This window comes from Ruditapes philippinarum, unplaced genomic scaffold, assembly GCF_026571515.1.
Source record: "Ruditapes philippinarum isolate M1 unplaced genomic scaffold, ASM2657151v2 ctg2054_1_1_1_1, whole genome shotgun sequence".
Taxonomy (NCBI): Eukaryota; Metazoa; Mollusca; class Bivalvia; order Venerida; family Veneridae; genus Ruditapes; species Ruditapes philippinarum.
Genome location: NW_026855828.1, coordinates 265,979 through 284,115, shown reverse-complemented (window position 1 = coordinate 284,115; position 18,137 = coordinate 265,979). Strand labels below are relative to the sequence as shown.

Here is an 18,137-nt window from a genome sequence, read left to right as displayed (position 1 = left end):
GCCCATATACGGGTATCTGGCGGGAAATGCCCGTGACCTTCATAAAATTAGTATACTTTGTTTTATCTTTAGCGAAAGAAATTATGTTTTAATGAATAAAATATGCAAAAATAAAATTATGATCTCACTGAACGAATAAACTTGTTATTCAAATGATAGATAAAACATTTGCATTTCTGCAAAATAATATATGCGTAGTACAGTCACACGTCTATTTATAAACCAATAATTTTCAACGGAGTTCCATTAACTATTTATAGTAACGTGTACATGTATAGGCTTGAAGTGTATATATCGCCGATGTAAATATTATCACGCCGTTGTGTATTCAATTAAAGGATAGTGTGCTAGGCAGATCACATGTATTACACACAGACTATGTACCCTTGGAATTGGACCGAGGGGCTTTCTAGGGTGGCATTTAGCCCACGATCGTCATCAACAAGTTCTCAAGAAGCTGATTCTTTGGAAGGTGAAACGACTGGAGTTATTAAAACTGATCACAATAAACGTGGCCGACCAAGGGCGGAGAAAATTTCATCTCTTATTTTGGAGGGTGCTTTATCAGTAAATGGAATTAGATGCAGGGTGTGTTCACGGGTTTTCCCGAGGGAAAAATCCTTACAGGCTCATATGCGTACTCACACAGGTAACAACTTTAAATCTGTCAGAGAAAAATATATTTAATAAGTTATGTACAGACGTTAAGAAGAAAAATGAAACACATGTTTGGAATTTCTTTCGTCAGAATGATGATTCATGATTCCATGACATCTGTTCGAATCTAAATAATATATGAGAGTACAAGACGGAACGAGTAGGGTTATATACTGTTAAAGAAGTCCTTTGTAACGATTTATTAAGTACGACTGACTTCGGACATAACATTTTAACGACATGAAACTTGAAAAAAAAATGATTCCCTCGTAGAATATATATGCAAGTGATATATATGGTCCCAGTAATATACTTCTACATTTAGGCTTAATTGTTGATACTTAACGGAATCTGTTCTAAATCACACTGGTTTAACTTAATTGTTTGATGTATATTGAGTTTAAAATTGAGTTATATTTATTTTTAAATAATATGATATTGATGATTCTCTGTTAAATACAATACGGATATACTTGAATTTTTATGTTTTGCCGAAAGAGCAAAACTTCCTTGTTTCGCTTGAATAACAGATGGTTTCGTAAACACAATTTTATGAACAAAATATATATAGTATAGTTTATAAATGGTGCATATATATGTAATATAGGTATAGGTAGTGTAGTATGTCTACTTCAAACGAAATTAAGGTAGATATATTCACTAATATATATAATGACGTGTCCAGTGCGATTTATTTAAAACCTTTATGAATCATATTATTGGATTTGGGAAAATGTACCGGTTGGACTTTGAACTTTTTTATCATCTTGAATTTATTGATACAGTCAATACTAAATGCTCTTATATACACAGATCTATATTATTGCAAGGATTTCATTGAGCGCATTTTGCCCGTTTGTTTGAACCTTTTGTTTCCCCGCCATCAGGTTTAACGGTTAAATAAGAGCAGAGGTTATCGAAAATCCCCTTTAAGGCTTTTGTTAAACCTTAGACAAAGGGAAGTCTGTATTTACTCCCATTTTAATTTTATTATCAGCTTACACGATCTCTTTAACTGCTCGTCGAGTCTTGTTTAAAGTCACTGATGACTGCGTTTAAATCGATCTATTGAATATTGACTCATGCTATAGACAATTTATTGTTAAACCATTAACATCGCCCATTTAAATGGGTCATGTTAAGCGTGCCTAGCAACAATCCATAGGTAGCCATGTTGGAGTAATTTGCATATGAAATACTTAAAAACCCAACCACCGTTATACGATTAAGCGTGTAAGGGCTTGCCCGGATTTTATTTAAATATATCCACCGTGTTTTAAGTATCTGGGCATTGAATGAAAAAACGTGGTAAATCTCCTACGATACAAATATTTGAATACACGAGTCAGATATATAATGCCTTAAATAATGAATGTTGTACCAGTCATTTGTTTGTAAATATTATGTATCTATGAAATAATGTAACAAGAATGTATATGTATAAAACATATCTTAAAAGCATGTAATTGTAGTTTAAACGTCCGTGCGAAATCACCTTGCCACAGTATACGGGCCAGTGTTTGTTAAGTTATTTTTAAATATGTACGTGTAGATATATTTTGATGGAGAAATTATATCACTTTTAAATGTATCACTTTCTTAGAAATTAATTGTTTATGTATTAATTGGTATCCTTTGTTACGAATCTAAGCTTAAGAAAGCGCGCATTTTACGAATTATTCAGTGTTATACTGCGTGGTTAACGACGGTAACGTTATTGGTAATTACGTGGTGGTTATATTTTGTAGGAGAAAGGCCGTATTTATGTGATTTCCCGGGATGCGGCAAGTCATTTTGTCAGAGTGGACAGTTAAAAACGCACCAACGTCTTCATACTGGAGAAAAACCGTTTGCCTGTTCCATTGAAGGTAAGTGTAGTTTTTCTTCTAAAATTTTCTGGTTTGGGGTTATGGCCGTTCTTGAATTTTAAAAAATAAATGGTTAAATGATTAATCGCTCACATTTTTACTGTTTTGATAACTTTTTTTGCGCTTGGTTGCTTTCCCGTCAATTCCGCTGATAGTTTATATGTTGACAATTTAATCATTTTAGAATGTTTCATAATCATGCGTAGTTAATAAAAATAATAATAATGATGATGATATAAATAATAGATGGTATAAATATACTAGATTAATATGAGAAATGCTTTTCTTTTTCTTCAGGATGTCCGAGCCGATTCACACATGCCAACAGACACTGCACGGAACACCCATACGCGAGTTTACGGCGCATTTCTACACAGGAACAGCTACGTGATAGACTTGGCATTATAAAGTCGTCTGCAAATCAGTCAGTCACAGAATGGTTAACAAGGTAGACAACCGCTACATTAATATTGTAAATCTAGTTCCCCGCTCATATTCTTAGATTATTTCGCTCCGGTTTTGATCTAAAGCAGTTCTGAGCATTATAAAATAAAAATGTTACTCGCTTGGGCTTCCCAGCTGAAATTTCAGTATTAATGAATTATATGGCAATGTCTTCTGATAAACAACAAACAGCAAAACAATAGATTTAGATCTAATTAAACTCTTAATTTTGTAGACACTGTATGCAGAAAGATGAAATTGCGGTGGCCCCAACTCAGCCGGAAAAAAAGTTGAAGCGCGAATCATCAATTTTGCCTCCAGCTACACCAGTTGTTCAAGTGCACCACATAGACGTTACACCAAGAACATCATCAGATTACCCCACCCGCTCACTTACAGTTCCTCGCTCACATACAACAGAAACCACATATTCACCGATGATTGTCACTCCACGTTCTCCACTCACATCAACATCATTAAATGTTACGCCACCACCTTCACTTTCAGCGTTCGCGTCTGTGTCCACATCATCAACATCAAATTCGTCATCGGCGTCAGCGTTACCGTCAGTTGCATCATCAACCACATCTTTATTACCGTCAGTGTCATCCTCTGTATCAAATAATATATGTGCAATTACAAGTGACAAATCAAGTATTTCAACAGGGCCTACTCCATCGAAATTTGTGAGCAGGTCGTCCATGGGTCACCGACCATTCAAGAAGGAAGCAACAGACAAATGGGTATCAGCTCTTGCACTTCTTGAGCTTGCTCAGGGAAGTTCTTAAATTAGTGTATTTGTTTCACAAATATATGGAAGAGTTTGTTGCAAGACTGTTGTGACAGGTTATACAAGTCCATGAAATTTGGTATGCCAGAGTTGCACTGAACCTGGGATAATAGATCTACATCGCAATCCGGTCAACTCGTCCCCTGGTCAACTCGTCCTCTGGTCAACTCGTCACCTTTTTGGTCAACTCGTCCCCTACTTCTGGTCAACTCGTCCTCAAAGAGTCAACTCGTCCCTAATATGGTCAACTCGTCCCCTACTTTCGATCTGTTCGTCACTATTATGTTGTAAATCAATGTCTTTAAATAGTTCTTTTATGTAAAATTAATAATGAATTTGATTGATATCGAAATATTATTATATTAACGTCTTTTTTTACGTTAAACTTTTAATGATCTTTATCTAAGCGCACGTGCATAGCTTTGATGTCAAACTACAAAGACAGGTAAGTTTGCAAACATTCAATTAAAGTTTAATTAATCGAAGTTTTAATGATAATTAAAACTAAAATTAGGTCCAACTCTTTGATTTTTACCACCTCCCTGAATGGATTAAAGACTGACGACAGATTAACAGAAATTAGAAGTGCTAAAAACTTTATGTCGGTGCGTATTGATCTCATTATTGAAGGATCGTGTCAATTTAAAAACATGATAATTGTTTGTTGTGAAATTGTCAATATAAAAGTTGCCCTGATAAATATAAGATTTATTCCAAAAATCACATTTATTTTTTCTTTTCATTATTTTTTTTAAATAAAAAATCCGTACAATAATATTTGCTGTGGATATTAACTGATTGAAAACATAAAGTAATTACCAAATATTCAATTGCCAAAATAATTAGTAATTATTATAAAAGATTCATATTAAATTTCCATACATAAATCGTTAAATATTGATCTTAAAGGGGAGCTGTATAAGACCGAGTTCCAGAATTTCTTGTATAATACAAGTCAACATACTGAATGTTTTCATTGTATTTAATTCAACATTTTCATATATTTGACCATACACCATCAAAAACAAATAGGGCATTTTGAAAATAAATTTTTTTAACAACCTTTGGCACGATTTTCCCGCGATTTGTATAATTTCAAATTAAAGACACGCGTTCTTTAAATATATAAATACTTATCCAACCACAGAGGCAAATATGTCTTTAATCCTATTATCAAATTACAAATTACTGTGTTTACTTTAATAACCAAAGGCACGTGTCAAAAATATATTTAAATAACAACAAAAAAAAACAAAAAATATTCGCATACAAAAAGCGTCAAAATATTTCTAATTCAGAAATTTTATAATATATAATTTTAACAGTCTATAATAATTTATGAAATATATGAAAAACAAATAATAATAAAATATAGGGGACGAGTTGGGGACGAGTTGACCAGGGGACGAGTTGTCCAAGGGACGAGTTGACCAAAAAGGTGACGAGTTGACCAGAGGACGAGTTGACTAGGGGACGAGTTGACTCTGAATCTCTACATCTATACACCCTGGTGAATGATGGTAACTTCTAAAATTATGCTCTGCATGTTATAAGTAGGTTTCAATATTTTGACCTTGAGAAAGAATTTGAAATTGAGCATTCTGTATGGAATTTAAAAAGTTAAATATTTGACTAATAGAAACTAATGGACACACAAATACATGTACATTACATGTGCATTGTACAATCAATTACATACATTTAATAAAAAATATCAATACTTTAATATCATGTTAAAAAACTTGTTTTTTATTTTAAATAAATTATGAATAAGCCAAAGAGTCTGAGTCACTAGCATTTTTAATCAGAGATTTTCTGTTTTTGATGTTTTTTTTAATTAAAGAAATAAGGAAAGATTTCTGTTTTGTAAGAGATATACACATTTTTATCATTTCAACTCCAGCAAAATCATTTATCTTTGTTCACTTCATTTTTTTTCATTGCTTTTTGAATTCTAGAATATCAACTTTCAATATTTTCATGAAGCATTTTTTTTTAAATTATTTTTACTGTGTTCAGAATATGCATTTTATTCTATGCAATGGTTGCCATAGTGATTCTAATACATTTTATGATATTTACGTTTTGCTACAATTTCTAAATGTGTTCAAATGCTTTAATAATTAATATCAAAATGAGATTTGTTCATACATGTGAATTCATTACCTGGTAAGTACAATTTAGTGGTGTACTTCCAACACAACAATCATGATGTCATTATTTCAAAAGGTGCAAATTATTTGTTCAAATTGCTGTTGTCACATTTTTATAGGACTCCCACTGCTGTTCTAAAATTTCTTAAGTTATGTGTTGATATGACATGCCACCAGATGAGTGTAAAAAGTTAAAATCAACAAAAATGTAAATTTGTTAACCAGTTATGAAATACAGATATTGAAATATTACAATTTTTAATTAGAATGAAAAAATTCTTATTATTAGCACCATCTTTCTACCCCAGTACATGTATTTACAGAGTTAGGGTTACTTTTTGTATTTCATGTCATTTTTTCTTAAGTTTATATGGACTGCAAGTGCCTTATGCTAGCATTAATAATTTTATTGGTGTTCACTCGTAAATATTCCTCCTTTTAAAAACAATTTTGAAATTTTAATGTAAAAAAAAACTTGAATCTGGAGGCATGGTGCTTAAAATAGTTACAGTCTCAAATAAATGTAAAAATCCCATCAAAATCACACAGTGATTAGAACACTAAACTGTAAATAAACATGTTCATTAATGTAATAATCAAATGTGCTCAAATAATATGTTACAGGTTAGGTCAATAGTAGAATTGTAGATAAATTATTTACTTCTAATGTTTCTGGTTTTAAAGTCAGTGTTGATTTTGGTAAAATGTTTCATGTCAATCATTTATTGCTTTGAAAAATTCTGTTGTATTTGATATTATGTCCGTCCATTTAAGAATAACTATTGTATAGTAAACATTTTGTTACCATTTTAATGTTACCCTTAATGCTAGGCAATGAAATATTGTCACCATCTATGCAAAGGGACTATTTGATGCTAGGCAAAGGGGCATTGTTTCATTCTATGCAAAGGGACACTGTCTTATTTAAGTTGATCAAAAGGACAATATTTTGAATGCTTATCAAATGACTGTCTCTGTACCACTGTTAGATTTGCCATATTTTTAAACTAGTTATTTCCAAATGTTAATAAGCCAATCAGAAGTAAAAAAACATTAAAATTGAATAAATCAAGTAGAGTTAAATGGTTGATGTCTAGTTTTTCATTGGTCAATTTAAAAGTGTAAGAAACTATTACAAAAGGGTTTAAGGTATATTCTATACAAAGTAAACATAATACTTTAATTCAATGATCTTGTTTCCCTATTGATAAATAATGTAAAGCATGCAGTATCATGGTATATGACATTATCTACAGTTTGTTAAGGTGTGTTTTCCAAGATAAGCTTTCGGGATCACAAGTTGCTGAATTTCAGAATTTTGTTGCCTTGATACCCAAACATTTATGTATCATTTTACCTTTGTTGTTTCTGTTGTTGTATATATGTATTTTGATATTTATTAATCTGTTTTGTTATAAGGAAAGAAGAGAAAAAGACCTTTAAATAGCAATGCAAGTGCACTTCTAGACAAGCACTTTAATTAAATATACCACAGACCTTAATTGTCAATTAAGGGCCGTGAGTCTACTTAGGCTGTGTATAATTTAATCTGTTGAAAATAAGTGTTTAAAAGTGTGTAAAAAGTAAGATCTGCTGAAAAATGTTTTAGATTTACATAAAAGAATTATTTTTTTTACTTTTTTTTTACTGGAACAAAAAGAGAAAAGTTGAATAAAATAAAAGGTGTTTTTTTATATTTTACATTTAACTCTCACTCCAATTTTCATTCATTTTTAACATATTTGTTCACTGCCAAAAAGAGAACAATTTTTTTTAAAAGTAAAAGATGATTATATGCTGTATTGTTGTTCAGTTTTCATTACTGATGTATTATATGTTCCACATAATAAGATATTGATGATGATGATTGTGGACACCACTAAATTGATAATTGATTAAATTTATGCAAGTCATTTACAATATTATATGATTTTTGGATCATTATTTGGACAAACATCAAAAGTAGAGATTTTCAAACAGTGACCATTTTATGTCTGTGAAATTAAAATGAACTAGTATAAAACTTGTACATTTTTTGTAATGTAGCAGGATATATATGTAATCAGTGCCAGAAAAGGTTGCATCAGTCTAGTGGTTAAGGTGTCTGCCTCTAAACCAAGAGATGATAGCTTCAAGCCCTCCTGAGGGCACAACCATGGTTCCAGTTTTGACACCAGTACTGGTTAGTTCCAGGAAGGGGATTCAGGGAGTGGTTAAAATAAGTTATGATATTTCATCACAGACAAGCTTATATATATGTAAGTTTAAACTAAACTATAATGCTAGTATGTGACTGAACAACATAACACATAAAAGTCTTAAAATAACAACCAGTGTGTACTGCCATGATAGTTAATTATAGTGTGTGTGTGACCCTCTAACTGTACATATTAAATCACTCTAGATCTAGCACTTTTATAACACTTGATATATCAAAATCTATACATATTAAATACCACTTCACAATAGTTTTCTTTCCAAGGTGAAAATACGAAAGTAAATTGTCAGGACAGGTGTAAAGATTTATTTTTCAAGTACCATTTATCTATTTGCTTTTAAGCAAAAAAATAAAAGAAACATATTACTTTCATACAGGTTTTTTGGAATAACTCTTTGTCAAAAGTTAAACAAAAGTTTTGTAAACTAAAAACAGCAGATATATAGCTTTATACAGTTTAATGAATTGTTTTAAAAATTTTTAATGTCACATGTAAACTGTATTTATTGTGAATGTTTTTCACTCTTAAGGCAGAAATAACTCTTTCTTTTTCCTGCTAATCTATCATGCTCATTCTATTGTTTTTGATTTGTTCTACATGTATTTATTTGTGTTTTGTATATTTATTAATTTAAACCATTGTATGTAAATTTTATTCAAAGTTTTATTCAAATGTGTTAAAAAACATTTGTTTCATGTTAGTGATTTGTTACAACAGTAACCTGCAAGCACGATGCTTGTGCTATATTGTAGATATCATATAATTGTAGATATAAAATTAATCTGTATAAACATATTTATTAAAGATTTATTATTTATTCAGTAAGATTTTAATTTATATCATGATTATTAAGTCGTATACACTTACAGTCTTACTTATACATATAAAAATGACTCCCTGATATATTTCTGTTATTTTTGACAGTACTAGCATTGAAAGAAATTTATTTGGGTTTAAATATCTTTTAAAAACATTCTTGTGATTAAAGTTATAGACAGAAAGATACATGTTATAAAATGTTTGAACAAATGAAATGCCTGTGAAGTTCATGATTTCACATTAGTTTACCATTCAATGTATAGATTGATTTTTCTGTAATATTTTGCATTTCTAATGAAATTGTGTTCAAATCAAGCCAAATATTATATAAACCTTCATATTTTTTATCATTTTTTGTACCTTCATATTATTAAGTTCATAGTTCCCTCATGACACACTGCCACTCAATTTTGAACAAATTGAAGAAAAACAAATTAATAAACTAACTGTTTATGTACTACTTTGAAGCACATAACACAAGTGTACAGATTTTATTACAAATATAATTTTAGCAGATAAATTTTATAGAGTTAGCATTTTTCAACCTAATTAGTACTTTGAGTACATTAATTAAAGTCAATTAACAAGTTTAAAGTAAGTCCAGTCTACACAACTATACATCCTTACCAGGTTCAAGCTCTTTTCTGTCAACAGTACTAAATATTTTAAATGGACTTGTCCATCTGTCAATCTTTGACTAAACCATTAATTATTTTTAGGGAAATTTTCAAAATTAATTATGTGCTGACTGAAAAGCGACCAATGGCAGACCCTGATCAGATCTGACACCACCAACAGGCTAAGGGTTAATATTAATGATCTGATTTCAAAATCTATACAGTTAATATTTGACCATTTCAGAATTAAATATACAAGGTTAGCATGATACTAGATGTATGCCTTTATTATAAGAATAAGTGAAAGAGTAAATGTTTTGATAACAGGCCTAATTATATTGAAAGCTAGATATTAACATGATATCATTCTATTAACATAGTAAAACATTTTTTTTTTACTTTTTATGCAGTTTAAGCTGATAAATATATGCCCTTTGTCTACAGTCATACATATGTATACTTGTTAAAAGCGAAGTCATTCTTATTACTAAATTAGCATAGATTGAAACTTTCATTTATAGTCAGACTCATGTGTAAAAGTAAAGATGAGAAATTGTGTTGGATGTTTCTTTATTTATATTTTATTTATTTGTAGTGCTATTGAGATTTTCATCTCTTGTAAATGTTGTAACTTACACATGTTTGAGAGTGGAGTGTTGTTTTCATTTTTCATCATAGATATTTTACATTCCAGACTTATGCAAATTTTTAACCTTTTCTTAAAAAAAAAAAGTTTTTTTTCCAAAATCAATAAAAGTTGTACAAAAAACTTTCGTATTGTTTTGTTTTGTAGATATTTCCTCCTTTGTTTCACATATGGAGCTCATTTTAGCTAAAAGACTTATATGATGAGACTTTGTAATTTAACTTGCCAAAATCCGATAATGAAACCATTGGAGTCACTGTTGTACAAGCCAAGGAGACCTCAAAATTATGAAATTCTGTCCAGGAAGATTAATTTACAAATGGATATCATCAAAAGAGCAAATTGCATAATTTCACAGTGGAAGCAAGGCAATATATTGAATTGTTTTCTTGATAATAAGTGGAATAGATGTCATTAAACAGTGAAAACAAGGCAATATCTTTGCTAAACCACTTTCTACTTTCACAAAAAGGTGGACATTTTTCCATCTTATATAAGGGGCAAAACATTTTTACATTAACTAGGCTCAACAAAAGCAAATTATTAGTGAGTTTTACTTACTTGAACTCTTTCCATTGCCACTTAAGAGAGTTCATCTTTGCTTCCCAAATTGGATTCTTCTAAAGGTGCAAAGTATTTACGGCAAAGGGCACTCATCTTGCTTCCCAAATTGGATTCTTCTAAAGGTGCAAAGTATTTACGGCAAATGTGCCCTTGATTTTAAACAATGCTAGGTCTTTGATAGACTGCTGTCCATGTTTTTTAAGAACAATACTTTTCACAATTTCATCTACCAGATAACCTTTTGCGCTCATTGGCTGATAGACTACCATTGACACCATTGATGCAGCTTGTTATATCAGTACAAGTTCAGCAGAATCTGGTTGGTATTGTGTTTCAACCTTGTCTCATACAATGAATTGCATCTCCCTAAGCAGTGGCTAATGTGATGGCAGGGGAGTTAATTCTAGTTAGACGCTACTGGGGCCATCATTATGACAACTGGTGGATTTTTCTAAAACACTAATGGGATCTTCCATAGGGCCAATTAGTCACAAAAAACTAATATTCTGGAGCCTTCCGAGCTGAGCAATATTTTCTTCTATCTGATCAGTTTGTTATCTTGTTTTACTACCCCTAACTTTTTTTGTAATGTAAATTTCCCATAAGCCAATTGGAGTTGGCCAATGCTTCGGGAGGCAAGATTATTTTCCTCGGAATGATATTTTTACTGTTACTCACAAATCAACTTTTTATAAAATGTAACATACTGATACCTAGTTTACACACTGAACTCAGTTTGTAGTTAACAATATAGAGGACAATTCATGTAATGACCATGTAAAATAAATAGTATACAACACACGTCTGGAAAGTCTTAAATATGCCAAAACAATGCATGTCTTTAAAAGAAATGCATAATTTTATGTGTTTCTTATGCAATCAGATGCATTTTGAGAGGAAGTTTCTCTAAAAATTAATGTTTAAGGGGATATTCAAGTATTGTCACAAAAGGTTCCCAGTTGTCACATCATAAATGGACTTTTACTTTTAATTATTTTTTTCTGTATACCTACTCTGTTCAAATCCACAGTAAAAAAAAAATAAGTAGTACATGTATATAAAATGCTGGTTTAATAAATCCCTCATCAGTATGGAGGAATTAAATTGTGTAGAAAAATCACATTCCTAACAAGAGGGCCATGATGGCCCTGGGGTCGCTCACCTGAACAAAGGCCCTCAGGGCCGGGCCAGTTTAAACCAAAGAGCTTTTATTTGAACAAACTTGGAAGACACCCATTAAAAGATATTTCATGATGTTAAGATTTTACTATACACAAATTATGAATAACAATGACTTTTGACCCCCCCCCTCCCCCTGGCAGGGCCAATTTTAACCCAAGGGCTTTTATTTGAACAAACTTGGTAGACATCCATTAGAACATGTTTCATGCTAAATATCTCAGCTCTAGCTCTTTGGGTTCTTTAATAGAAGATTTTTAACTTTTTACTCTATGTATATAGGGAAAATCAATGACCCCTGGGACGGGGCCAATTTTGACCCCAGGGCTTTTATTTGAACAAATTTTGTAGACACCCATTAGAACATGTTTTATGCTAAATATCTTAGCTCTAGCTCTTTCGGTTCTTTAAAAGAATTTTTTTTAAGTTTTTACTACATGCATATAGGGAAAATCAATGAACCCTGGGGCGGGGCCAATTTTGACCCCAGGGCTTTTATTTGAACAACTTGGTAGACATCCATTAGAACATGTTTTACACCGAATATCTAAGCTCTAGCTCTTTGGATTTTTAGAAGAAGATTTTTTAAAGTTTTTACTATATGCATATAGGGAAAATCAATGACCCCCTGGGGCGGGGCCAATTTTGACCCCAGGGCTTTTATTTGAACAATCTTGGTAGACACTTATTAGAAGATGTTTCATGCTTAATATCTTAGGTCTAGCTCTTTGGGTTCTTTAATAGAAGATTTTTTAAAGTTTTTACTATATGCATATAGGGAAAATCAATGACCCCCTGGGGCGGGGCCAATTTTGACCCCAGAGCTTTTATTTGAACAAACTTGGTAGACATCTATTAGAACATGTTTAATGCCGAATATCTAAGCTCTAGCTCTTTGGGTTTTGTAGAAGAAGATTTTTTAAAGTTTTTACTATATGCATATAGGGAAAATCAATGACCCCCTGGGGCGGGGCCAATTTTGACCCCAGGGCTTTTATTTGAACAAACTTGGTAGACATCCATTAGAACATGTTTAATGCCAAATATCTAAGCTCTAGCTCTTTGGGTTTTGTAGAAGAAGATTTTTTAAAGTTTTTACTATATGCATATAGGGAAAATCAATGACCCCCTGGGGCGGGGCCAATTTTGACCCCAGGGCTTTTATTTGAACAATCTTGGTAGACACTTATTAGAAGATGTTTCATGCTTAATATCTTAGGTCTAGCTCTTTGGGTTCTTTAATAGAAGATTTTTTAAAGTTTTTACTATATGCATATAGGGAAAATCAATGACCCCCTGGGGCGGGGCCAATTTTGACCCCAGGGCTTTTATTTGAACAAACTTGGTAGACATCCATTAGAACATGTTTAATGCCAAATATCTAAGCTCTAGCTCTTTGGGTTTTGTAGAAGATTTTTTAAAGTTTTTACTATATGCATATAAGGAAAATCAATGACCCCCTGGGGCGGGGCCAATTTTGACTCCAGGGCTTTTATTTGAACAATCTTGGTAGACACTTATTAGAAGATGTTTCATGCTTAATATCTTAGGTCTAGCTCTTTGGGTTCTTTAAAAGAAGATTTTTTAAAGTTTTTAATATATGCATATAGGGAAAATCAATGACCCCCTGGGGCGGGGCCAATTTTGACCCAAGGGCTTTTATTTGAACAAACATGGTAGACATCCATTAGAACATGTTTTATGCCAAATATCTAAGCTCTAGCTCTTTGGGTTTTTTAGAAGAAGATTTTTTTAAGTTTTTACTATATGCATATAAGGAAAATCAATGACCCCCTGGGGCGGGGCCAATTTTGACCCCATTAGAAGATGTTTCATGCTTAATATCTTAGGTCTAGCTCTTTGGGTTCTTTAAAAGAAGACTTTTAAATTTTTTACTATATGCCTATAGGGAAAATCAATGACCCCCTGGGGCGGGGCCAATTTTGAACCCAGGGCTTTTATTTGAACAATCTTGGTAGACACTCACTAGAAGATGTTTCATGCCAAATATCTTAGCTCTAGCTCTTTGGGTTATCTAGAAGAAGATGTTTAAAGTTTTTTTCTTTTGGTTGCCATGGCAACCAGAGTTCTGCATGGAATGGAATTCTTTGAACAACTTTGTTAAGGCTTCACACAAGGAACATCCCTGTGAAGTTTCATTATGATCTGCCTTATGGTTTCAGAGGAGATGTCGTTTGAAAAGTGTGAACGGACAACGGACGACGGACGACAGACGACGGACGAAGAGTGATCCTAATAGCTCACCCTGAGCATATGCTCAGGTGAGCTAATAAAATACAGCCAATAAAAATACATGTATAGTGTTACACTCTACCCTATGTTACACTCTACATATGGGACTATCATTGTGAGAGAATTTTCACCTAAGAAAATATACATCCTAGACTCTCTAACAGGAAAACTATGATGAAAAAGACAATGATGATAATGATGTTATTGTATTTTGGGACGCTATTATAAAATGAAATTGAAATTTGTTTAAAGAAAACAAAAATGTAAGTTTATGATGTTGTATCTACAAAAATTTGAATTATGCAAGTGAAGACATAGTTTCCATTGATGATAGCCATAAAATATAAGCAAGTTTGTAAGCGTAAGTGAAGCTGAAAACAGAGTATCAGAATTCATCATTGAACATGGATCAATATACGTTTGTATTTTAAATACAGATCTATTCCAAGTTTTTTTTCCCTAATGGGAAATTTAAAGTGCATACAATTGTTGATCCATGCGGCTGTGTTACACAGTATGTTTTTTTATGATACAAGTTTAACATATGGAGGGTGGGAGAAAATTAAAAATTTAGCAAAACTGAAAACCTAATGTTGCATGGTACATAATAAAACTAAAAATGCTGGAGAGCCTTTTTTTCACCATCTGTTTTCCACTCACTCAGTTAAAATTTAAATGAACTTATTCAAGCAATTTATATGCTTCATACTTTTATTAAAATCAGTTTTCTATGATGTGAGCTGGAACCAAATCAGTACATGTATAAGCTGAGTGTTTTTACCAGCTAGTTAGTTTTCTGTAACTCTCTGTGATATATTGATAGTTTAAAAAAGTAAAAAAGATAAATTCCTGTGATTTGAGGTAATAACTTAATAAGCTGGTCATATTGTAACGGTTTATGTGCTTAACAGCACGTCTCCAGATAAGGAAAAATATTTCAATGAAATCAAACTTTCACTAAGATTTACGAAAGGTAAAAAGATTCAAGTAATAATTTACATATGTGTGATTAATAACTGATTTTGCAGTATTTATCACAATATTTTTATTGAGTTCAAACACAGTAATGGCTATTTTTCCATATTTTGATCTCTTTTTGGATATTTTGATAGATTGTGTATGCCATTTGCTTCAATGTGTAAATAAATCTCCTTGTTCACTTCACAAGATTTTACTTTAATATACATTTTAAAATTTTTTAATGAATTAAATTAGCATGAATCTGGAGGCATGCTTGTTGAACAGTAATAAAATGTGTCAAAAGAAAGAAAAGACTGGGTTGCATTAAAATTTTGTATACCATTGGCCATTAATGTCGAAAAATTTAACTAAGTCGGTAAACAGAAAGTGGATGAGCAACAGACCTGAAATCGAATCCAACAGTATGGGACCACATGTTAATGCTGTATGCCAAATATCAAGAGGCTGTGATAAGAAGTTGCTGAGAAAACGGTTACGAAAATTTCCTTCCTATGACCATCATGTTGAAAAATTTAACTAAGTTGGTAAACAGGAAGTAAATAAGCAACAGACCTGAAATCGAAACCCACAGTATGGGACCACGTGTCAATGCTGTATACCAAATATCAAGAGGCTGTGATAAGTAGTTGCTGAGAAAATTGTTACAAAAATTTCCTACCATTGATCATTATTGTTGAAAATTAAACTAAGTTGGTAAACAGGAAGTGGATGTGCGACAGACCTGAAATCAAATCTCACGGTATGGGACCTCATGTCTATGCTGTATGCCAAATATCAAGAGGGTGTAATAAGTAGTTGCTGAGAAAATTGTTACAAAAATATAACCTCATTATGCTAATTTCTTGACCTAAAAGTCTGTTTAAATAATGTATGCCTTTATCAAGTATCAATTTCTGATGTATCTCGTTTGTAGGGAGAAAATGTGATAGCTTGAAAATTCAACAAAAGCTGTAACATTTAGCTCTTTATTAAAAACTTGAAAAACAAGGGTGCAGCACCATTTACCTCAAGAGTCATGAGGATTGTTTCAAAAATGACCGACTCTGACCCATTAAATGTGGTTTTGATTGAATAAGTTGTTTCTTTGTGTCATATAGCCAGACCTGGGGATGATTACATTGATCAGTAATTGATTTAATTACAATTACTTTCAGATTTTATTGTAATTGATTACAATTGATTACTCAGACTTGCCTCTGTAATCAATTAAATTACAATTACTTTAAGAAAGTAATTGATTGATAATTGATTACATTCCATGTATAACTATAAACAAAAGTTTCTCAATGCTATTTAATATATACATTATATACATTATATACACAAAGGATTTCCAGCTTATCAACAGTCATCATTTTAACACACTTTTAGTTACTGTCACATCACTTTATCATATTTTAGCATTGCACTTTAGCATCATAAGTTCATGAAACCCTCTGTCAGTCAGACTGCATCTATCAGGACGGAAAATTTTACCCGCAACACTAAACAAACGCTCTAACGGGAGCCAATGATGCAGGAATGGTCCTCAGTCTCGTGGGTGTAGGTTTCATAATGAACTCTCTGCAACAGAAATTTTGAAAAGTGTCAATTGTACAGTATGCTGTATACAGGTGTTAAAACAGGTGTGAAAACAATAAATTTTTATATGGGAATTCAAAGAGACAATAGACTTTACAAAGAAATTATCATTTTTTTTACAAACACTTCAATGGTACAACAGTATCCATTATAATATAGACACATTGTCTATCACCTTACAAAATAACTGTTGCATATAATTAAAATATGGTAATATGCATCTGACATAAACTCTAGAATATACAAAGTAAAAAAGTTATCTATAGTGTTTGAAACTTTTTAAAAATGGTTTAACCAAAATATGTGAAACAAAATTTAACATACCTTTATGTGGGTAATGAACTTTGAATGTGACTTAATGTTTCCATTTATCTTCTAAGGGCACAATTTGCACTGTGCTGTCACATTTCCAGATGTTTCTTTAGGAAATTCAAAGACATCATAAATCCAATGATTGACATTTTGGTTAGAATACCAGCCAAACAATGATGTCTATCTTTCAGTTAGAATTTGGTTAACTGTATGGATTAAAACTTATTTCTTCATTGTGAGTGATGTCTTAAAATGTCTCACTTGATATTTTACTACCTTAGTTAAACTGTAACATGTGAAATAAATCATTTGAATTTCAATAGTTTCATGTAAAATCTGAAAGTAATCAACATCAATCAAATTGTAATCATAATTACAGACTGAATTTAAGCTGTAATTGATTAATTACAATTAATGTAATCAATTTTGAGCAAGGTAATCAATTACATGATGATTACAGTGTAATCATGTAATCAATTAAAAAATCGATGATTACGATTAGTGATTACCCCAGGTCTGCATATAGCAGGAAATAAGATTTTAGCATTTACTTGTATGGTCAGTTCATCCTTTGTTTTACAGCATAAAAACTACAAGAACATTATGTACAGCTATAGCTCTCACCTTATACTACAACTGTCATTGATTCGGTGCAAGGTATATCAACAATATGTTAATATCAGATGACAAATATTAGCAATACACTGATACATCAATAATAACTTATTACTGGTATGTCTTGTCTATAATTCATTTTCATACCTGTTTAAATCATTTCAGTAAAATACATATTCATATTGTGTTCATACAATTATAATGTGTCTTTTTGTTGTAAAATGCCCAATGCATGATTTTTTTCTCTAATCACTGCCATTAAATTACATAACAGCAGTAGTAGCTTTAGATATGGAAACCTGCTTCTGTATGTTTTGGGTGAATTGCATAATTTTTTAACATTTATTTAATTAGTTTTCAATCAGATTTTTCCACGTGTATATCGATTATTGATCAACAGAAAAATATTGATGATACATCACTGTCATTTCTATTGATG

The 18,137-nt window shown here is 31.6% G+C and overlaps 1 protein-coding gene across 1 annotated transcript; it reads left to right on the top strand.

Moving 5' to 3' along the window:
• The first annotated feature begins 78 nt into the window (after positions 1 to 78).
• Positions 79 to 3,875, top strand: LOC132744525 (zinc finger protein 367-like). Its single transcript, XM_060733274.1, has 4 exons — positions 79 to 649; positions 2,406 to 2,525; positions 2,823 to 2,973; positions 3,205 to 3,875. The coding sequence occupies exons 1-4, from the start codon at positions 361 to 363 to the stop codon at positions 3,755 to 3,757; spliced, it is 1,113 nt and encodes a 370-aa protein (XP_060589257.1). The 5' UTR covers positions 79 to 360; the 3' UTR covers positions 3,758 to 3,875.
• Positions 3,876 to 18,137: the final 14,262 nt, after the last annotated feature.